At 39.2% G+C, this 24353-nt stretch overlaps 1 protein-coding gene across 4 annotated transcripts; it reads right to left on the bottom strand.

Moving 5' to 3' along the window:
* Positions 1–202: 202 nt before the first annotated feature.
* LOC124143801 (probable E3 ubiquitin-protein ligase MID2) lies at positions 203–9593 on the bottom strand. 4 transcript variants are annotated; one of them, XM_046512922.2, is made up of 5 exons: positions 9520–9593; positions 5219–5748; positions 4376–4687; positions 3928–4005; positions 203–1502 (listed from the first exon to the last, which is right to left on the bottom strand). In XM_046512922.2, exons 2-5 carry the CDS (start codon positions 5741–5743, stop codon positions 1497–1499), a joined length of 921 nt encoding a protein of 306 aa, XP_046368878.2. In that variant the 5' UTR covers positions 5744–5748; positions 9520–9593; the 3' UTR covers positions 203–1496. The 4 variants fall into 4 exon arrangements, with proteins under 4 accessions (XP_046368878.2, XP_046368877.2, XP_048257535.1 ...); XM_046512921.2 differs by lacking the exon at positions 9520–9593 and adding an exon at positions 9350–9513; XM_048401578.1 differs by lacking the exon at positions 9520–9593 and adding an exon at positions 8691–8835.
* Positions 9594–24353: the final 14760 nt, after the last annotated feature.

Genomic DNA, 24353 nt, shown 5'->3' with positions numbered 1-24353 from the left:
TTGTTTTATGTTGTTGTTGTTGTTGATTTGGCTTTTGTTTGGGGTTTTTGTTTGTTGTTGTTTGTTGCTGTTTTTGTGGGGTTTTTGTGTTTTTTCTGTGTGTATTTTTTTATTTTTGGTTGTTGTTTTTTGGGGGTTTTTCTTCTTTTTTTTTCTTCTTTTTTTTTGGGGGGGGGGGGGGGGGGGGGGGATGGTGGTATTACCGTGGTAGTTACACTGTTTTGGCTTGGCACTTGACACGTTGGCCGCTTTGCGATGCCAAGGAACACAGCTTCACTGAAATGTCCATCTACCGTACACAATGATAACCCCGTGGTTGTTCTGGTTGTTAGGCTCGTGTGCTGTCCTTTAGGAATTAATATTCTTCTTCTCGTGTGCTGTCCTTTAGGAATTAATATTCTTCTTCTCGTGTGCTGTCCTTTAGGAATTAATATTCTTCTTCTCGTGTGCTGTCCTTTAGGAATTAATTTTCTTCTTCTCGTGTTCATAAAGCTAATAAAGCGTTAGTTCCTGTTAAACATTTACAGGCTGGAGAATATTTCATTTTCTGTTTTATTTAACATGTTTGGTACCCAGATTAAACCAATTATTATTGTATGCATGTGAAGTGTGGGGAAGATTATATCGAGCGGGTTAAAGTATGCAATAGGTGTGTAATCATGTTTCCAATGTTTCTGTACTTGATATGTATACGGTAAACATGTTTTAAATATTGGTTGAAATGGTTATCAATGTCTAACAAGGGATATCCAAAGCAACGTTATCATTATGTCAATGTTTAGATCAATGTCACCGTGTAGCATGGGCATTAAATGTAACAGGATCACTGTTCACTTACGGTTATGGCCTGCTGAATTTATGTACATATACCTATAGCCTTTATACCGGATAAAGATATAAACTTTGTAAGTTTTGGTGACTTGGTTGATCGTCACTATAAATCCTGGGCGTGGGACGATGCTCATGATATCAACCACTAGTTGTGTGGACAAGCATAGATTATTTACAAACCACCGTTGGAATAGTGCTGACTGCGGCGTTAAACAACCATCTCAAACTAACTCCCGCATGAATGAATGAATGAATGAATGAATGAATGAATGAATGAATGTCTTTATTTCCTCCAGATAAATCCGAAGATTCTCAAAACATCAAGATTATGTAATTAAATAATCAAATAACACAGTAATCAAACATATATACATATCAATGTCCCGCATATTTACAGGCTATAAACAGTGAGAAATATTGGTATGGTTACCACACGTTGTTTAGGATATGTTTGAGTTGATATAAATACTTTGAGAATTCAACAATTGTGAAATGCCACGCTTGAAGCTTGTAATTGGTGGTTAATTGTAATTGTTACATTTGCTGCTTGGTCGAAATATATACATATATAAGTTTTGACATTTTTTGTCATGATATACATATGTGTTCACATCTTTCGCCAAGTACTGATCCCCACCCAGCTGCGTCGTGATGTCTGTCTCACTTCAAGTCTGAAAATTAAAGAGCAACTGTTCAGTTTGAGTATACAGGATTTTATGACGCTTTACACAACTACTCCTTGCTTTGCGATTCATGCTTCTCCTCACAAAGTTCAGGTGCCATATTAGAATAAAGATATACATGTCTAACAGCTAGGTCATTTCATACATGTCTAACACCTAGGTCATTTCATACATGTCCATCAGATAGGTCATTTCATACATGTCCAACAGTTAGGTCATTTCATACATGTCTAACAGCTAGGTCATTTCATACATGTCTAACAGCTAGGTCATTTTTTACAAGTCTAACAGCTTGGTCATTTGATACAAGTCTAACAAATAGGTAACTTCATATATGATAAAAGCTAGGTCATTTCATACATGTCCAACAGATAGGTCATTTCATACATGTCTAACAGCTGGGTCACTTCATACATGTCTAACAGCTGGGTCACTTCATACATGTCTAACAGCTAGGTCATTTCATACATGTCTAACAGTTAGGTCATTTCATACATGTCTAACAGCTAGGACATTTCATACATGTCTAACAGATAGGTCATTTTATATAAGTCTAACAGCTGATCATTTCGTACATGTCCAACAGATAGGTCACTTCATACATGTCTAACAGCTGATCATTTCGTACATGTCTAACAGCTAGGTCATTTCATACATGTCCAACACCTAGGTCATTTCGTACATGTCTAACAGATAGGTCATTTCATACATGTCCAACAGATAGGTCATTTCATACAAGTCTAACAGATAGGTCATTTGATACAAGTCTAACAACTAGGTAACTTCATATATGATAAAAGCTAGGTCATTTCATAAATGTTTAACAGCTTGGTCATTTCATACATGTCTAACAGCTAAGTCATTTCATACATGTCTAACAGATAGGTCATTTCATACAAGTCTAACAGCTAGGTCATTTCATACATGTCTTACAGCTAGGTCATTTCATAGACTAACAACTAGGTCATTTCATAAATGTCTAACAGCCAGGACATTTCATACATGTCTAACACCTAGGTCATTTCATACAAGTCTAACAGCTGGGTCATTTCATACATGTCTTACAACTAGGTCATTTCATACATGTCTCACACCTAGGTCATTTCATGCATGGTTTTCCAAATGAAATACAAGCATCTGGCTTACATATTGCTTGGGAAAGATAAATTGTCTCCTATGGCATGCCCCAATGATTGGAATTATGTAAGATGTAAAGCTGTTATACTCCTTACCCCAGGGCGTCTCTTAGTCAGCTCCTCAATCAACTCTAGCTGCATGTAAGATGTAAAGCTGTTATACCCCTTACCTCATGACGTCTCTTAGTCAGCTCCTCAATCAATTCTAGAAGCATGTAAGGTGTAAAGCTGTTATACCCCTTACCTCATGACGTCTCTTAGTTAGCTCCTCAATCAATTCTAAAAGCATGTAAGATGTAAAGCTGTTATACCCCTTACCTCATGACGTCTCTTAGTCAGCTCCTCAATCAATTCTAGAAGCATGTAAGATGTAAAGCTGTTATACCCCTTACCTCATGACGTCTCTAAGTTATCTCCTCAATCAATTCTAGAAGCATGTAAGATGTAAAGCTGTTATACCCCTTACCTCATGACGTCTCTTAGTTAGCTCCTCAATCATTTCTAGAAGCATGTAAGATGTAAAGCTGTTATACCCCTTACCTCATGACGTCTCTTAGTTAGCTCCTCAATCAATTCTAGAAGCATGTAAGATGTAAAGCTGTTATACCCCTTACCTCATGACGTCTCTTAGTTAGCTCCTCAATCATTTCTAGAAGCATGTAAGATGTAAAGCTGTTATACCCCTTACCTCTTGACGTCTCTTAGTTAGCTCCTCAATCAATTCTAGAAGCATGTAAGATGTAAAGCTGTTATACCCCATACCTCAAGACGTCTCTTAGTCAGCTCCTCAATCAACTATAAGAGCGTGTAAGATGTAAAGCTGTTATACCCCTTACCTCAGAACGTCTCTTAGTCAGCTCCTCAAACAATTCTAGAAGCATGTAAGATGTAGAGCTGTTGTACCCCATATTCAGGACGTCTCTTAGTCAGATCCTCAATCAACTCCAGGAGCATGTAAGATGTAAAGCTGTTATACCCCTTACCTCATGACGTCTCTTGATTAGCTCCTCAATCATTTCTAGAAGCATGTAAGATGTAAAGCTGTTATACCCCTTACCTCAGGACGTCTCGTAGTTAGCTCCTCAATCAACTCTAGAAGCATGTAAGGTGTAAAGATAATACCCCTTACCTCATGACGTCTCTTAGTCAGATCCTCAATCAACTCTAGGAGCATGTAAGATGTAACGCTGTTATACCCCTTACCTAAGGTCGTCTCTTTGTTAGCTCCTCAATCAACTCTAGAAGCATGTAAGATGTTAAGCTGTTATACCCCTTACCTCATGACGTCTGGTCAGCTCCTCAATCAAATCTAGGAGGAGGTTTTCTTTAAGATTCATTACTTCTATCAGATGTGCCTTAAAGAAAAACGTATTTTAATCTTAATACCAGCATTAAGGTTTTAAAAAGTCATTGTGTGTGTTAATGTGTTGGAATTAACTTTCCTATTCAAAGAAATTGTTATTCAGTTACAACGTTAATATGCCACCAAATATCCATCTGTTACCCCCTGCCATTGAACTTACCATAGAACAGAAGCACCTACGTATTTCAAATTTGACAAATACATGTAATATTCTTGTACCTATCTTGGGTAACAGCGCACGGTGGAGACCCGGATTAAATTTCCTTTAAGAATACAATACATAATGCTGTAATGAGTACCCCACTTGATATTGCTGGAATATTCTTAAAAGCAGACTCACACTGGTGTTCTCTCGTGTTTACCTGGACGTTTCTGTCACTACTGACTGTCTCCCAAGATTGACTCGCCATCTGGGGTGCCGATGGCTCAAGGCCAGTGTGTGCCTGGGCACGGGGAGGGCATGGCTGCGACTGCTGACGTTGTACAATGCCTCCGGTTGGAAAAGCACTGCCACTGTGGGGGCTACTAGTTGGAGTGTTAGAAGGTCGAAGGGTGTGGCCGGGAGCTGAACTTGTTGTGGGGTGGTAGTTCTCGAGACAGGGCTGACAGAAGGACATCTGGCACTCAACACATTGGACGATGGCGGAAGAGTTACAGATGACACAATCAGTAGTCTGAGAACACAATAGACAAGTTCCCATAAGAAGAATTACCGCATATCGCATTAAATGATATAATATTAGACCCTATTCATTACACATAAAATCTCTGCCCAAGCCAAAAAGGAATTGTGTGATCATTCAGTTGCAATCGTTCATGAAATAGGGTTTACGTTCCATTATTATATGTTATTATTTGGTTTGGATTCTTCCAACAAAATTTTATGATGTTTGTTTGTTCGTTGTTTAACGCCACACTCAGCAATATGCCAGCTATATGACGGCAGTCTGTAAATAATCGAGTCTGGACCAGACAATCTAGTGACTGACATCATGAGCATCGATCCACGCAATTGGGATACAATGACATGCATCAACCAAGTCAGCGAGCCTAACCACCCGATCCCGTTAGTCGCCTCTTATGACAAGCATGAAGCGTATTGGGACTGACAATGTGATCGAGCGTTGTCCCCTGAAAAGTCAATATGAAAATTAATGATACATAATTGTCACTGATCTTACTACAGTAATGAAGTGTGGCATTACCGTTTCAGCTTCTTCAAGATATACAATAGCATGGCCACTATCTTCAGGATGATATGCCTCCAGGCATTGAATACAGAAGGCAATGCTGCATGTTTGACACACGACCTGTGACGCGGTATGCTTGGCTGTGTCACACGTGCTGCACTGCCTGTGGAAGCTGCGTGGAAATGAAGAGGATGACCTCTGACCTGATGACGTCTGCGTATGTTCTGTCGTCTGCTGACGTGATGCCTTCTGCTGACTTCCGACAAGAGGCATCAATGCGCCTTCGTTAGAAGGTCGGGAAAAAGGAATGATCGACTGTTTGTAAATTTCAACCATGTTGCTTAATGGAAAGTTTTTACGCATTTTGCTTGGATCTGGTGGCATCGCCTGTTTGCACTCCGGACACTCTGTGATTCTGGAAACTACCAGACAATTCACACACCGCCGACATAGAGAGTGAAGACACGGAAGCAAAACGGGGTCGGTATACAACTCCAGGCACACAGAGCACGACAACTGTCTTCTCATATTTTCATCCATGTCTCCTACCAAATCAGAAATAGGTTGAAGGGTAAATATTTACATTATCATGTAGGTCAATATTCTAGCACTCTTAACATTGTCACCCTCATTGAGAAGGTATCTTGGCATTCGCAGTTCAGGACCCTGAATCACACAGCATCACAGCATAATAAAAGCGACAAAACTATTTCCATCATCATTTCCATCATCAAAATGATTTCCATAATTTCCATAACTCTAACATAGGCTAACGATCGTCGATACCCAATATGGGTACAAAGGGTAAAGCCCCTTTCTCTATATATTATATCCGTTTTATTGCTGTAATAAACGCGACGTAAAACTATACTTAGTCACTCACACACTCAGATTCGATTATTTACAAGCCTGCGTCACATAGCTAGAATTCTGCTGACTGTATAGTTAAACAATATTCCCACAGTCATCACAGACACTTTAAGTAACATTGGATCTCCTACACGTACATGTAGAAAAGGGATAGAAAAGGTCTTCAGCAACCCATGCTAACGGGATCTGGTGGTCAGGCATGCTTGGTTGATGCATGTCATTGTGTCTCGATTGTGAAAGAGTGCGGCGTTAAACAACAAACAAACAAAACACGTACGTGTGTACTTTATACCGTTATGAACTTGATATGCAATACAACCTGTGATATGTAGATACCCCATGTCTGGCCTTTAACAGGTTTTGAATGATGTGTTTAATTACAATTTTAATGTTTCATTGGGACCCAAGGTTATTATATTAAGGTAAGAGTACCATTTAAGGGACACTGGTACGTTATATTAACATATAATAACTTCCTTTATTACTTGCCCGTGAAGAGATCACCCGTTTAATAAACATACAGCTTTATTACACATTGTGTAATACCAAAACGCGTGCTGATGTACTCTCGGAACACGTTTCTAGAACAAATATTGAAAGCTCTCAACATCCTTTGGCGTATTCAACGACATTGCGTGTGGAGATGATAGATCACTGGGGGGAGCTTATGCACACTCGATGACCCCAGCAACCTTGTTGCTAGGCTGACGTCACATGGCATTGTTTCGCCGATGGATCTTGCAACAAAATTCAACAAATTACGTCATCGGGTATTGTGACGTTATTGTAAACTTTGAGGTGCAAGGCCCCGCTCCACAAGGCGATCGTATTGTAGCGCAACGACAGTCGTTGGTCTAAGTTAAATTATGTGAGTTGTGATAGCCTTAGCACTACGATAATTTTGTGGGACGAACGCCTGAATTCTTAAGGTGGACCATTGTATGATATTAAATTCATACGTTTCAACTTTTGACGTGTTTGAAGTATTATTGTCTTAAACTCAATTGGATTATGCCATGGATCGTGTAGGTGTCAGCCTATTTACACTCAACAGTATGATTCTAAAAACGTTATAAATGGCAAGTAATAAATAAAATACTAAACTCGCTCCCGTGTAAATCCAATTTTATGAAACTCGTGAATAGTTGTGGTATCTGACTCGCTTTCGCTCGTCAGATACCAGAACTATTCACTCCTTTCATAAAATTGGTATTACACGGGAGCTCGTTTAGTATTCTATATTTATTACTTGCCCGTGAAGGGATCACCCGTTTAATAAACATACAGCTTTATTACACATTGTGTAATACCAAAACGCGTGCTGATGTACTCTCGGAACACGTTTCTAGAACAAATATTGAAAGCTCTCAACATCCTTTGGCTTATTCAACGACATTGCGTGTGGAGATGATAGATCACTGGGGGGAGCTTATGCACACTCGATGACCCTAGCAACCTTGTTGCTAGGCTGACGTCACATGGCATTGTTTCGCCGATGGATCTTGCAACAAAATTTCACAAATTACGTCATCGGCTATTGTGACGTTATTGTAAACTTTGAGGTGCAAGGCCCCGCTCCACAAGGCGATCGTATTGTAGCGCAACGACAGTCGTTGGTCTAAGTTAAGATATGTGAGTTTGCGATAACCTTAACGCTGCGATAATTTTGTTGAACGGACGCCTGAATTCTAAAGGTTGGCCGTTGTATGGTATTAAATCCATACGTTTCAACTTTTGACGTGTTTGAAGTATTATTGTGTTAAACTCAATTGGATTATACCTTGGATCGTGTAGGTGTCAGCCTATTCACACTCAACAGTATGATTCTAAAAACGTTATAAATGGCAAGTAATAAATAAAATACTAAACTCGCTCCCGTGTAAATCCAATTTTATGAAACTCGTGAATAGATGTGGTATCCGACTCGCTTTCGCTCGTCAGATACCAGAACTATTCACTCCTTTCATAAAATTGGTATTACACGGGAGCTCGTTTAGTATTCTATACTTAACTCATCTTTTTCAGTCTCACAGAGGCTGTTTAACTACTGCAGTAAAATCGACAAAAAACTTTCTGTTATTATAAGACAGCTTTGATAAAAGAGTCGGTTGTACGAATCCGAATCATAGGCATATCTTTAGGAACAATTATCAAATAGTGATGATACCAGGTGTTCGAGGAAAGGTGAGCATAACCTGCTCCACCGGTGGTACCCACAAACAAATGCAAGGGCAAGTCAGTTGTTCACTCGTACAAAACGGGAACATAGGGTACAAGTCTAAATGATATGGTATAAAGAATACAACCGTAAACTGAGACATCGTTCACAGCAGGATCTGTGCTGCATGTGTGATCCCCGTAATCATTACTCATATATATTTATGTACGACAAACAACTAAAATCTTTCGTTATTAGTGTAGGAAAATATATGATCAATACAACTGCATGGTAATTTTAATTCTTATTTAACTCGAACCATAGCAGATTGTCGGGCCATGTTGCAACCTTAACACACAGAGAGAGGGCAGTTCACTAACGAAAGGTGGCTAGAGTCACATTTTTACAAATTATATTTCAGCAACATTGTATCTATCCTATTTGAGAAGAATATAATACCTACTGGTGTCACTGTGTGAACTTGTTAAGAAGTTGAGTGGGTCGCTCTATCCGATCGACAATAGATCCGTGTTTCTACGTTATCACAACAGCGCCATTTTGATCTAGTTTCGTAGGCTAGATTTATAACCTTATGCATGCTCTTATCTTGGATTGTAACACTGTTATCAAACATGTGCAAGGAAAAGGATACACATGCTATACACGCCTCTAATGAATATACCAGGACGTAGTGGAGCAGAATATTAAAACAGCTGAAATTCAAGGGAAATATAGACACTTTGTACATATTATAATTTAATATATGTTGTAAATATATTATCTCAAGCTTCCGCACATGGTCTGTGTTAAATAGTTTGAGAAATAAACTCCATTATTATCACCTTATGACGTATATAAAACAATTATCCTAGTAAAACGGAGAGGCGGGCGGGTAGCCTAGTGGTTAAAGCGTTCGCTCGTCACGCCGAAGACCCAGGTTCGATTCCCGACATTGGTACAATGTGTGAAGCCCATTTCTGGTGTCCCCCGTCGTGATATTGCTGGAATATTGCTAAAAGCGGCGTAAAACCATACTCACTCACTCCTAGTAAAACATATTATGAAACGATCAATGTGATCCTTTAATGAAACACTTTAAACGTCTTTAATATAGTTACCTTATGTAGGTTACGTCAACCCCCTTGATGCTGCCAGGCGACGAAATATGTATCGTTACAAGGAGTATTATACGAGGTATAAAGTTTGATCTAAACTAGTTGTGTTACGCCAGACCGATCATGTATGATGCATGGTGTCTCTGACGGAGTAAATCAGGGGTTGTGTTGACCTTGCGTTCAGTGCTGTCGTGTACGAGTGAAGTGTGCCGCCCCTTGTCTCCGCTGTCTTCCTGGGTTAAAGATTATGTAGAATTGATCGCACCTGTTAACCTATGTGTGAATATGCATAGAGGATGTGACGTTAACACAAGTTATGTGGTTATCGTGTACAGCTGTTTTGTTGGAGGGGTAGTTCGATTCAATTTACTGTTTTTTTTATTGAGACATGTCTCAAAGAAGAGTGAGTGAGATTGGTTTTACGCCGCTTTTAGCAATATTCCAGCAATATCACGGCGGGGGACACCAGAAAATGGGCTTCACACATTGTACCCATGTCGGGAATCGAACCCGGGTCTACGGCGTGACGAGCGAACGCTTTAACCACTAGGCTACCCGACCGCCCCCTCAAAGAAGATAGATATGAAGCTAAAGTTGCTGAGTTACTCCTCGTGGATATGCTTTCACATAGTATCCAAGAATAGGATTCGTTTGTTTGTTTGTTTGTTTGACGCCACAAACAGCAATATTCCAGCTATATGACGGCGGTCTGTAAATAATAGAGTCTCGGCCAGACAATCTAGTGACTGACATCATGAGCATCGATCCACTCTTTTGGGATACAATGACATGCATCAACCATGTCGGCGAGCCTGACCATCCGATCCCGTTAGTCGCCTCTAACGACAAGCATACACTACTGCCTAGAAGTTCATTCCCCTTACACGCATGGGCAACGCGTTACGCAACCTGTGTGCACCCCGTTGGTCACCCGTGTGGAACCCGTACGCCACGCGTGTGATACCCGTGTGCAACGCGTGTCACACTCATTAGAGGGGGAACAAACTTTTGACCAAAGGAGGACCCATGGGCATGTCTACCTGAACCTGGACGTGGTAACAAGGAGATGACTTTTTGATTTCCTGACGAAAAATGTTCATACACATTTTATTATATGTACTTGCTGATGTTTCATTTTTAGATGTGATTACATGGTGTCTTGCGATGGTGTTAAGAGAATACATGATCCTGTTACATGTTATTGCTATTCAAATGCTTTTTTTGTGATTTGACATTAAGCGTCTGTAGTACGACTTTCAGTGATCATGTTTATGAGGTTTGGTGGGGCATTGTGTTCATTGGACCCTTATTACTTTATGATGGTTGGGCCTCTTCGTCTCAGCTCGATAGCCGTGACGCTGGGAAAGGGCAGCATTTAATTAATGAGAGTAGCATATATCCTGGAGGATACACTTGAGGGAGAGGGCTATACTAATTACCGTACCACAGGAAGAGACCTGTAGACGTGAGCACGGGGTTGTGTGTAAGATGGCCGTTGCATAATGGCCGCCAGGAGTGGTAAACATTGAGCTAAAGCAGTGTTGTTTTCACGGGCCTGTTGAATAAATTTCCAGCGCTGCTGTCCATATATCTTCTACTTGATCCTGGATACATCATTTTGACATTTACATTATAATATTTTTCTACGTACATTAATGGTTTACTAGTCATAGATTTTAGAGTATTTGTCAATTGTGGTGAACGTACAAGCAAAGATTTTAATTTGTGGTGACATCTAAATTTAAACGTCTCATTTAAAACAATACGTAAGTACGATAGTAAATAATAATATTCAAATCGCATTAAACTACAATGAGACATCATCTGAATATGACTATATATGCAAATGTTACGAAACTGTACCTATCTTCACGAATTATTAAAAAATGGGCATAAAGTTCACGGAGACGAAGGCTATAGATACAATACCATATTTTATTTTTTAGATGATAAAGTACATCATTTGATAATGAATTCAGTTATTGATATCTAAAAACCGATTTTCCATATTAATAAACATTTCATGATAAAAAACAATCAGATGTGTGATATAAATTCATTCTTTAGTATCCATAAAGGAATTATTGATATCATATAACGAATACATAGTAAAAAGGCGCCCTATATATTGTTCTTTGTGGACTGTAACGTCAAGTAACGCATTTGCAGCACGGTTATAATGTTAATTGCTAGTCTTTTTTTCTGCACCATCATTTCTTTCATCTTATGAAAAAATGTTTTAAAAATGGCAACTTATAATTAACTTATATATAGCACTGGTGTAGATAAATAGTACACACACTAATTTAATGTCACAGCTGGCCTCAATCTGTCACATAGAGCACTAAAACTACTATATTTCAAGTCTCTTAACCAAGTTTGAGAAGATGACCAACAGCATCAAGGAACTCGATAGGGGTTTTCTGTCCTTGAGTCAACATGTCCTTAAGACGTCTCAGGCGATTTTCAGGCTCTCTGTAAACTCGCTTCCTGCTGGGTGGGGCGGCACCAAAGTCTAACTGTTTTTGTCCTGTCTGCACACTCAATCTTCTTAATCACTTCTACAAATCGGTAGATATTCGGGTGGCGGTGGGGTAAGGTTCTGTTAAGGCCACTGTGAAATCCCTCAAGATTGTTGTTGGTGCGAGGGCCGGCTGTCTGGTGGTGATTCAAGAGAGGTATTGGAAACCGAGCATCATTGATGACCATATAGTTGATGACCATATAGTCATTGAAGTCTTCAGTTCTCGGAACTGGTGGAGTTGCCTGCTTAGCATCCAACCAGGTGTCCTGGACATCACGCAAGGGCAGGAGGGCAAGTCCAGCAGCTCTTCTGATCCAGGATCTTCCTTGTACTGTACTGCTAATCCAAGATCCTGTGTCTTCCGCCAGATCGCCTGACAATAATGAAAAAAACAACCTTTGACGTCGGCATTCGGGAACTCTGTGTTGACGGCACGAATGGCAGCCTTCTCAAAATCCGTCTGGACAGTGGCAGGAGCGAGAAGACGGTTGAATCTCTGTTGGACTTCTGTTTTGAGTCGGCTGAACAGTCTGGTGTAAGTTGTGGTCTGTCTGTCAGGCAGGAGGGCTAAGACAAGTGGGCACATACAGGAACGACTTCTTGCATGTATGATGTATACCTGGTTCCACAAATCTGGGCAAGATGTAAATGTTCCGTCCATGTATACAGTGTCTGCAGACTGCAGAGCTTGGAGTTGGTCATGGGTAGAAAATACAACAATCTTGTTGGCATCGCAATCAGTGAAAAGCAGGAATGGGCGGCTGTCTGTTGTTTCAGTCCAGTTTCCTTCAAGTTGGACTTCAGCTCTTGTCTGTGGGAGTGCTGGGTTTTTCTTCCGCCTGTGTCGGTACAAGGCACTGCTCATGGATGGGAACGGTGGCAGCAGCTGTGGCTGGTCTTCTGTATCTACCTCACCGTTGTACAGGGTACGCATCGACATGGTTTCTTCTCTGGCCCTCTTCCTCATGGTACTGATGAATCTTACTCTACTGCTGAGACATTTCTGATGAAGTCACCTACAGTGGTGCATCTGCCCTTACAAGTGGAGTCTACACACTTCCAGTGAATGCATGTCTGTCTGACAACATTCTTGTTATAACGATAGCCATCTAGGAATACCTGCACAGTACCCTTCTGTGACATGACATACTCCACTTTCCTGATACCAGCCATAGTGATAAAATGTCATCTGACTGGTTTATAGGTTTTACGTCCGCTTCGCATTTATTGCATTTCGCGGACGGGGTAGGTGAGGATTGCCTAAAAGTCGGGCCGGGCCGGGCCAGCGGGTAATACTAAAAATGGATTGCAGAATAATAAAACGAAACGCGCATATCTAGGCAGATCTCAAATGTCCACAAACGTATAGTTTTGCTCATTTAATTGAGTTTGAATAAAAATGCACCTTCAACAATGTAATTAACTGATGATTATGACTACATACCGTGAGTCTCGTAGAAAAGTCAGTGTCTTGACTGTGTGTATTCTTTGATTAGAATGCTTCTCACCGACCTTAGCGTGTAGGGGTGTGATGTCCTGGGCAGGAAACGACAGTGTTTTGACTACTCTTCTTTCATTAATTAACGTGTTAAGGTAATTAACCTTTACTAATTCGTGTAAAACCAACACAGGCTGTTTACTGGAAGTGGATATTCGCGAATGTCAAAGGACTGACACGACACGTGTTAATAACTGTCCAAGCACTTCTAAAGTTCCTAAAATTCTTTATATCTAAAGACTAGTATTATATCTCATTATATACCACTTTATTGTCTCATATTTCAGTAGTTTAAGAAAACAAGGTGCTCAAAGTGAAGCCCTCTTCCCTCTACATTCTCAACATAGTCTCTATCAGAAGTGTTTTGCTTGTGTTGGGTCCGACTTGGCCCGGGCTGTCAAAATCTACTTTAAACACACAGATGTATCTTCAAATGTGTTTACATCTATAGATTAGTGTTATATCTACCTATATACCACTTTATAATGTCACGGTACATCGTATTTAAAGAAAACAAGGGGCTCAAAGTGAAGCTCTTTTCCCTCTACATTCTCAACATAGTCTCTATCAGAAGTGTTTTGCTTGTGTTGGGTCCGACTTGGCCCGGGCTGTCAAAATCTACTTTAAACACACAGATGTATCTTCAAATGTGTTTACATCTATAGATTAGTGTTATATCTACCTATATACCACTTTATAATGTCACGGTACATCGTATTTAAAGAAAACAAGGGGCTCAAAGTGAAGCTCTTTTCCCTCTACATTCTCAACATAGTCTCTATCAGAAGTGTTTTGCTTGTGTTGGGTCCGACTTGGCCCGGGCTGTCAAAATCTACTTTAAACACACAGATGTAGCTTCAAATGTGTTTACATCTATAGATTAGTGTTATATCTACCTATATACCACTTTATAATGTCACGGTACATCGTATTTAAAGAAAACAAGGGGCTCAAAGTGAAGCATTTTTACTGTATTTTCTTAAGAAAATCTCTGTCAGAAGTGTTCGGTCCGACTTGGCCCGGGCTGTCAAATCATCTTAAACCTCACAGATGTATCATCAAATGGATCCACATCTTTCGATTAGTATTATATCTACCTAAATACCACTTTATAGTGTCTCAGGTCGCTGTACTTAAAGAAAACAAGGGGCTCAAAGTGAAGCCCTTTTCTACCACTTAAAACTCAGGACAGCTAATTAAGGGCAAATGGTTGATTGATTACGCAACACCTACTTGATTGCAATTAAGCAAGCTGGGTACAGGTGTAATTTGGATTAATTCCACACTTAACGTGCATATACGGACGCAATGAGAAGGATCGATGAGACACAAGACTTGAAGTAAGGCAAAAACGTTTCTCCAGTATAATCGAATAATCAAATTAGCGTATTGTGAAACCAAACATTAATGTTATCAACTCAAGTCCGGGTGCAGGAAGTGTTTTTCTTGCAAAAAAAAGATGTACATGTGCATATATTAAGGTACAAAACCTGGTCCCTAAGTGGTACCTCAGATGCAAGTACAAATACTAACAGTTCACGATAATCTTCATCATTGAGATGTGTTCACATGTGATACCCAGTAGTACGTTATGAATAATTCTCAATTGGAAATATTATGCGTTTGTTCTATGAGTACATGTGAATCAGTTTTGTAAATGCATTCTCAACCCGCATCGGTATATTCATAATTACAGTTTAGTTATCTTCTGAGATTATAATTTGCGTTCGGGAAAGAAACCGCAAGTGTCTACACCTGATGTTTGAACAAATATTGCGTAAAATGGCAAAACATAATTGAGAAAGTTAAAAACACATGTTTAAAATTCACATTACAATAAATATGAATATGAATGTTGCGTTTTCTGAATCAACATAAAAAAGGAACATATGTGAGTCTTGAAAAAGTGTTTTTCTACATTTCTTACAAATTCAAAACACGTTTGATTAAAGATCATAGCTTATGACACCATATGAACATGCCAAGACTTCAACACACGTTATCTGTTGTTGGAATAAACAGCTTAAGTTTCAATTTTTTCAGCAACATAGCTGCAAAACTTACACTAAAATGAGATCAAACAAGATATACAAGCTTAGATTAATCTCGAGAATGGGGAAGTCAAAAGCATTTACTCACTTATTTTGGAATTATAAATATTGTATAACTAATAACGGGAAGTGGAATGGCATGTAGTACATACATCGTACTAATAGTGACACAATTACTTACCCCAATATCCCAAAGAATAACAAACTACTTAAATGAACACCAAATTAAAAATCTTAAACAAAACTGCAAACAATCAAATATCTTCACCCCTAAACTTAAAATACCCAAAATAGACACAACACTAGCTAGCCTAAAATAAACAAACCGACCCAAACATAGCTAAAACTACCACACTAGCATACATACACGAAAATTGGCCAAATTGGTGTCACATTTACACGGACGGATCCTCAGATCCGACCTCCAAACACACAGGTTTCGGAGTCCATACCACACGACCAACTAAAACCACACAATCCTTCCGACTCCCAAACAACCAATCAATATTCACGGCAGAACTAACAGGCATGGCCTCAGCCCTCCACAATCAAGAATCCAAAAAACACCCCAAAAATCCTAATACTTATCGACTCCCTAAGTGGACTGCAAGCCCTCCAAAACAAAAATACCAAAAACCGACCTAAATTAATAAATCAAATACTTAAAAGCTCCAACGACCTAGCTAAGGCAGGCAAACAAATAACCAACTTGTGGATACCCGCCCACGTAGGAATATACGGCAATGAAAACGCCGATAAAGCAGCTAAACTATCCCTCAAAATCCCAGAAATAAGCTTAAACTTACCCATCTCAAAATCAGAAATTAAAAGTGTAAACAAGCAAAAAATCACCAAAAAATGGCATAACCTATACCTAAACTCAAATAGCCAAATCAAAAAAGTGCTCAGCAAACCACTAACCAAACCAAAAATTCTCCATCTATCCCAAAAAATCGACAGAGTAATCACTAAACTCCAAATAGGACACACCAACCTAAATAACCATCTAAAAAAAATAAAAAAACACACTACAGGTAACTGCCTACACTGCAAAGAACCAGAAACCTCAGAACACGCACTCATCCACTGCACACACTACCCAACACATCGAACCGCATTACAAACCACCCTCAATCTAAACAAGGCTCTCACTCTAGAAGAATACTAAACCCACAAAATAAACTAGAAAACTTCATGGCCTTAGGCGTATTCTTAATAAAAACGGAACTAATAAAACGCATCTAAAAACACAATAACCTACCAAATCAAAATCACATAAACAAACAAACATCCACCATACCCAGTTCCCTTAGTTCTCTTCCCCAACCCCATCGGCATCCATTCCAAATCTCAAAATTCCCAAATTCTATATTATTCTTTGGGATATTGGAGTTAGTAGAGGATGTTTTCGAGCTAGGGCTTGGTTTTTTGGGCTTATATTTTTGTTTATTAGGCTTTGAATTAAGGGGTTGGATTGAGACGCGGCCCAGAAATTTAGGGTTAATCGTTCCCTACGTAGACTTAGTGGCATTTTTTATGTTAAGGCCTGGAGTGAAGTGTAGGAGGTGCCATGTTGAGTGCGTGTTATTAGTTTTAGAGCCTGATATTAGATTGAGTCTAGTTTTTTGCTTAGGTTTAGGGTGTCGTATATGGCATATCCGTAGTCTATTTTAGATCTAATTAGTGATATATAGAGTGAGAGGAGGGTGTCTTTGGAGGCCCCCCAGTTTGAGCCAGTGAGGCATCTTAGCGTATTTAGATCTTTGCTACATTTAGTTATTAGATTATTTATGTGAGCGTCCCAGGAGAGATGTTCATCGAAAATTAGTCCTAAGAATTTGGTTTGTTTTAGGAATTGGATTGGTTTGTTGTTTAGCTGGAGTTTGGGGGAGGCGGGTTTCATGTTTTTGTGTTTAAATACTATTTCTGTAGTTTTTTCCGAGTTAAGGGAGAAGCCCCATTTGTCAGCCCATTGCTGTATTTTGTTTAGAGATTTTTTAAGTAGGTTTTGGGCCATTTTAATGCTTTTTGTGCGGATCCAGAGGGCTCCATCATCCGCGAATTTAGATGTGTTTATTTTAGGGGATAGGCCCTCGAATAGATCATTTATCATTATATTGAAGAGTGTGGGGCTGAGGATACTGCCCTGGGGAGTGCCATTTTCTAGGGGACATTGGTCCGATAGCATTTGGTCTATACCCACGGTTATTTTACGATTGTTTAGGAAGTCTTGGATGTAGTTTATTATTTGACCTTTGAGTCCTATTTTTTGTAGTTTTTGTATTAGCCCATCGTGCCATACCATGTCGAAAGCTTTGGAGAAGTCTAAGAAGATGCCTGTAGTATATTGTTTGCTGAGTTGTCCTGTTTTAAAGTCCTGCTCTAAACGGGCGAGGTTATCTAAGGTTGAGCGGCCAGGAGTGAAACCACTTTGATCTGGGTTTATGATGTTATTTTGAGTTAGGTAATGTTGTAGTCTGTTTTTAGCCATAGATTCCATTACTTTACATAAGTTTGAAGTTAAGGAAATTGGTCTATAGGAGTTAGCCTGATTAGCTGGTTTATTAGGTTTAGGGATTGGTATGACTAAGGCCTGTTTCCAGGGAGTAGGTACTTGTCCGTTTTGATAGATGAGATTGTATAATTTAAGTAGTGCTTGGAGTAGTTTAGGGGGGAGTTTTTTAATTATTTGGTAGGAAGTTAGGTCCAATCCTGGGGCTGTGCCCTTTTTCCTGTTTTGGATGTTTTCCTGTTTTAGCTCCTCCATTGTGTAAGGGTGGTTTATTTCTAGGTTGTCATTATTTGGTTCTTTGGTGGATTTGTTTTCTGTTTTAAGTTTATCTTTTGGCTAAAGTTGTTGTTACTGCTTACGGCCGAAAAGTGGTTGGCGAGGTTATTTGCCTTTTCAGCGGGGTGTGTTGAATTATTAATGTTAGGTGGTTTTTTTTATGACGTTTTAAGCCTCTAATGGCGTGGATTTTGCGCCAGACCGTTCTGGCGTCTGTACGGTTATTTATTTCTTCATAGAATTTTTTCCAGTTTCTGGTTTTAGATATTTTGACTAGACTTGGAACTTGGTGGTTTAGTTCGTGAGCTATTTTTAGATGTTTATAGTCGCGTTTGGCTTTATTGAAGGCTGATTTACGTTTACGTCTAGTTTGTTCTATTTCCTCGTTCCACCATGGTACTGTTGGTTTGCCTGTTTTAATTGTTTTAAAAGGGATGGAGGTTTTGGCTGCTTTTATTATGTAATCTGTTAGGTTTTTACAGTAGATTTCTGGATCATTAGTTTCTTATTCGTTTAAATTAGCCTGATTGCAGATCATTTGAAATTGGTCCCAGTTAGCTTGGTTATAACGGAATTTTGGTTCTTTATTTTCTGTTTGTATTGGTACGTTTGTATTCCCTATGGTTATGTTTATGGGGAAGTGATCACTACCTAGTGGGACATCGTGTACTTCCCATTGAGTACTTTGGGCTAGATCTGCGGTGCATATAGTTAGGTCGATAGCCGACATTTTTTAGTTAATCTTATCGTACCTCGTGGGTTGGTTGTTATTTAGGAGTACTAGGTCGTTTGTTTCTATCCTTTCGGATATTAGTTTGCCATGATTATCTATTTTATCATTTATGCTCCAGGTAGGATGGTGAGCGTTAAAGTCTCCTAGGAATATAGTGGATTTGTTGCTTATTTGGAGTAGCTTATTTAGATCCTCAGGTTGGACTTTTTGTTCTACCCAGTGGTATATATTAATGATTTATCTTTTTGTTATTTAATGTGATTTGAATGTCGTTAGCTTCTAGGTTTGGCGTGTCTATCTTTATTTCTTCGTAGTTAATATCTTCCCTGATGTATATAATCAGTCCTCCTGCGGCTCTACCTGTTTTTGGTTTAGCTCTATCTGTTCTAACTGAGTTATAGTTCGGTAGTGTGAATTTGGATTTTTTGGAGAATTTAGTTTCCTGAATACAAGCAATATGTGGGCCTTTATCTCGTTTAAATTTAGCTTTTAGTTCATGGCCGTGGGAGGTGAGTCCGTTGGCGTTCCACTGAAAAATATTTAGTCCTTCCATTATTGGGGTCGGGTTTTTGGTAATTTTCGTTTTAGTTTTATTTTACTTGGTGAGTTCTTTTAGGTGGAGGTTAAAGAGGAAGAAGGGGAGATTGGTTAAGTTTAGATTGAATGCTACTTTGTGGAAGGATTTCATGCTTGCGTTTGGTGAGTTTTGACTATGCATGTAAGCTAGGAGTAAAGTGAATCTATTTAGGTTTTTGAATGTAGTTTCATTTGTTTTAGTTGGAGTAGCTTCGATTGTTTCTTCTGTTGTGGAGTACTCTTCTTCATCAGTTAAGTTAGAATTAGCTGTTTGGGTTTCCATAGGGTTGGCTTGCGGTGTGGAGGGTTGTGTTTGGGCTTGCGGGGTGGGCGTAGCTGTGGATTTAGTGTTTGTGTTTTTTTGTTGTGCTTGCTTGAGTGTTTGGGTGAGGGTCGTGTTGTGGTGGTCGTTTTATGGTTTGTTTTGCATGCGGGTGTTGATGTTGTGGCTATGTGAGGTATGGGAGAGTTGGTGGGTGGTTGTGTGGCTGCATGTGTGTGTAAGGTGGGTGCGGTTTCTATGTCGTCGTCCCAGACAGAGCTTGCGGTTATGGGTGTGGTGTTTGTTTGAGGGATGGTGTTTGGGTGTGGTGTAGGGAGAAGCGGTTTTAATGCGGGTGATGCAAATTTTCGTGTTTGGATTTTGGCCGTTTCTATGTTAATGTGTTTGTTGGCCTGCTGGGTGAGGGTGTGTCTGTGTGGGCATTGGTCTGAAAGTGAGGTGTGTTTGATGGATTTGCAGTAGATGCACCAGGGTGAGCATGTGCCTGTGCAGTCTGTTTGTGCGCATTATTTACATTTAGTTTTTTGAAATGTGCATTGGGAGGCTGTGTGATTATATTTGAGGCAGTTGGAACATTGTTTGACCTGTTTTATATAGGGTTTGACTTCTAAGCTAGTGTGGGCTCCGAAAGATGGTCAAGCCTTGCTTTTAGGAGACTTACATGCTTTCCATTTTAACATAGAATACCAATGTTGTTGATTGGATATATATACCCATTGTTGGATGTATCGTTAATGATGGGGATTATGTGATATCTTAAAAATGCAGTAATTGGTGCTCTTATACAACAATTCGTAATTCAACGTTTGCCATGTCCACATCAGATGTCGATTCTCCAAATTTAATTGCTCGATATTTTTATGACAGTTCATTAATCACCAATCACTGTTATAATACCACTTCACAAACGGGATCAAAGGCATTGCTCCATTGAACATGCATCTTGTAATATACAGCAAACGCCAACACCATTCCCTGGTGTATTTAATTAATATCAGTGGGTGTTACACACAGTGTAACCGCTAAAATTAGAACTTGGAAATAAAAGTGACATCCGTGTACATTCTACGAGTGCGACCATATCAAGTGTTCATGAATAACTGTGAAAAGTAGTGATGACATCGGATGTTTGCGAAAAGGTGAGATTTTTCTGCCCCACACATTGCGAACACGTGTAAAGGCAAGTCAACGTCTCACATGGAAATGATGGCCTGAATGTGAGAATGTTAGTAATTGTAAATAAGTCAATAAAAGTTCAAGCAGTGATGATGTCAGTTCACAAATGGGCCTTGTTCTCGGTAGCTATTGAGACCACTACGTGACTCCAAAACTGATCCGCATCGTCATGATTGAAGAAGGCTTTGGGTCCTAGCTAGCCCAAATGTTCTGTGGCTTTAATGTTTGGCGATTTGGACAGCCATGTGAAAGTGGTAATGTAACGTATTCATAGGCAAGAGTGGAACGTGCAGTCCGGCATTATCTCCTCTGAACATTTCTCTCTTATGGTCAATAATAAGAATCACGTGTAAAACGTGATCCCTGTGACGAAAAGCTATTATAATTGTCCCGTTTACACAAGACAGGATATCCACAATTATTCTTTTGTACGTGAAGTGATGTGTGGTATATATATATATATAATATATTATGTTGAATTTTGTTTAACGACACAGTCAGCAAAAACTGACAAGCTAGCGACGGAAATTATATTTTATATTATTGTGTAGCAAGCAGAGGCATAGGCAGATCCAGGGTTTCTGGTGTCACCACCCATCAATTACCCGTAGACGCATGTTTCCCGAACTGACCAACAAGCAGCACATAGTTAAACTACTTTATTCTGCAATTTTAACATTTTACGTCCGGAATAATGCTGAGCTCTCTCATTCACCCGAGTGACTCAGAATTGGTGATATGTAGTCCCAGGAACTGGCTACTTTTTATGTTTCACTTTTTGTTTCCTTATATTTCTTACTTCCTCTTTTTTCAACTGATGTTTTTGTAACGTTAAATAGTCGAATAAAAAAGTGGCTGTTGATGCGTCTTTTGTCTTTAAAAGCATAAGTCACTTCGCTAAAATATTCTGATCTGTCCATGTTGTGGTGTTCGCTCATTTAGAACGCTGAGTTTTGCTGTACGCGTCAGTGGAAACATTTTCAATAAAACGAAGCTGCAGGAACTACTTTCTTTGTGTTTCAATGAGTTTCCATAGAAGAGAACATATGTCATTTCTTGCCAAATATTGAATGAATGGAGCACGTTTGATCATATATGTCAGGTCAGTTGATGAGAAAACATTATTTGAACAGAAACACCCTGATACATCCCTTCTCAGGCGGTGCGTCACACGTTTCACGTGAATATTTCACCCTGGTTACAACTTAATCGTGGTGTGAAGATATGTGTGATCATTTTTGTTAGACAATCAAAATTAAATTGCATTGCGAGAGTTGTTTTTAAACAAATGCATTGTCAACTGACAGCGAGAGCACTGTATTTTTTGTAGCCTAATTTTCGAATTTGCTAGGTTTTATATTTTATCATTTTACTGACATTTGGGTTCTCCTACGTTCTGTACCGCTTCAGACGTTTCCTCCGCATGAACCTACATGTAACACGCTGGGATATAACTTACATGAAGGAGAGGCGATACAACTTTGGAATGGTCAACAGTCCGAACATGACCATAAAGGGATCGAGCCTACAGGAACACACAGGAACATTGGAAAGTTTATGTTCCTCAAATGAGCTCAAATGCATTTCTGAAGAAAATTCTGACTGATTTGTTTTGTACTGCAGAAATTTCTGCCAGACATTTATTATTTACCACTTTGTATTATGTACTTCAAAATATCACTCAGCAGTCATTTTTGTAGTAAACAACACGTTGGTGTTGAAACATTAGTCTCTGTAGTCAATCAATATATTTTGCAGTAAGAGAAAATCATTTGGCCTGATAGACTGGGGAATCATATCAAGATTTTCAACAAATCATTTCATACTCTCATGGCTTCAAATGCCCGATTAGCTACAATGAAAACCAAATGGTGGATTTTTCATACTTTTATTATACATGGTTTGATACAGAAAAATGGCGTGACACTATAGTTCATGAAAGTCAGCCTCACAAGTATGATATTGAAACCACCTAGTCCCACAGTAGTTGTAAGTGTGGCATCACGTTCGAGTGATTAGAGGACGGGGCACAACTGCGAGTTTTCCAGGTGGTACCCGGTCCAAGTAATGTCCATCACAGTGGCCTTTGTCAGGTACCAACTACTTGTCCTCCACAGCTCGTTCAAGTCTTGGTGGATCAAATGATTCATACTGAATGAAAAAGAAAGACAACGTTACAAGTAAGCACTTACAAATTGGTGACATGTAGAATTAGTATTGTCGTAACATTGATTTTTAGCCATCAGCGCGTATTGTTTCTCATAATTAATGCTATCTGTCTCTGCTAATCAATTTGAATGGCACTGACAGCATCGAAGCAATGCATTTCATACTTCATCTCGCCATGGATGCTGATCAAACAACCGCGACCATAATTTTAAAGGTTTAAATTGTTGCAATATTCCCAGGTGTATGGGATCCATTTCTACCTTATGGCACTAAGCTTACATATTTACAACAGTAATGCTATTCTACAACTACCTACAGATGCAAGGACAAACATGTAAAACATATATGAATAAATATATTAAATTACATGCAACACAGAACTAGTCCCTACATAATTTTTCTTGAATAGCGAAAACTTTACCACAACAAACGTGTATCATGACCCATTTTAACGTCCATCTACTCAAGTGACAGATGATCTCATCAATACATGTTTTAGATTCATCACGGATACCTCATGTTGCCAAATGCAGTAGAAATTAGTCCTGTGCCTCAAGCTGTCAATGTAAGCACTCTTGGTTTGATAACTTCACCTTTTTAAGAATATCAAACCAAGAGTGCTTACATTGACAGCTTGAGGCACAGGACTAATTTCTACTGCATTTGGCAACATGAGGTATCCGTGATGAATCTAAAACATGTATTGATGAGATCATCTGTCACTTGAGTAGATGGACGTTAAAATGGGTCATGATACACGTTTGTTGTGGTAAAGTTTTCGCTATTCAAGAAAAATTATGTAGGGACTAGTTCTGTGTTGCATGTAATTTAATATATTTATTCATATATGTTTTACATGTTTGTCCTTGACAGACAAACTGACTTAATTGTAGTAAAGGCCAAACATAACATAAGCTCAATGCATCACAACCTAAAAACAGGTCTGCACCAACATTACTAAGAAAGTTGTTGGCACTTCCAGTTAAATGACATCATTTCCCGTTTGGAAAGAAGACAACTTCAAAACAGAAAGTGTTATTCCACAAGCTACCATAAACAGAAAGTTATAAGCACTTTTGGTGTAATGACCTTGACCTCAATTTAAGAGAATCACATGTTTGATTATTTTTAGTTGAAAACATAGGTGTAAGCTCTTACAAACATGTTATACACACACATTATTTCCTCAGTACAGAAAGGAGCAGAAGT

Source organism: Haliotis rufescens, unplaced genomic scaffold (genome assembly GCF_023055435.1).
Source record: "Haliotis rufescens isolate VD_foot unplaced genomic scaffold, xgHalRufe1.0.p SCAF_1, whole genome shotgun sequence".
NCBI classification, from domain to species: Eukaryota; Metazoa; Mollusca; class Gastropoda; order Lepetellida; family Haliotidae; genus Haliotis; species Haliotis rufescens.
Note: the sequence above shows the minus strand (reverse complement) of the source record. Positions and strands in the feature narration are given on the sequence as shown.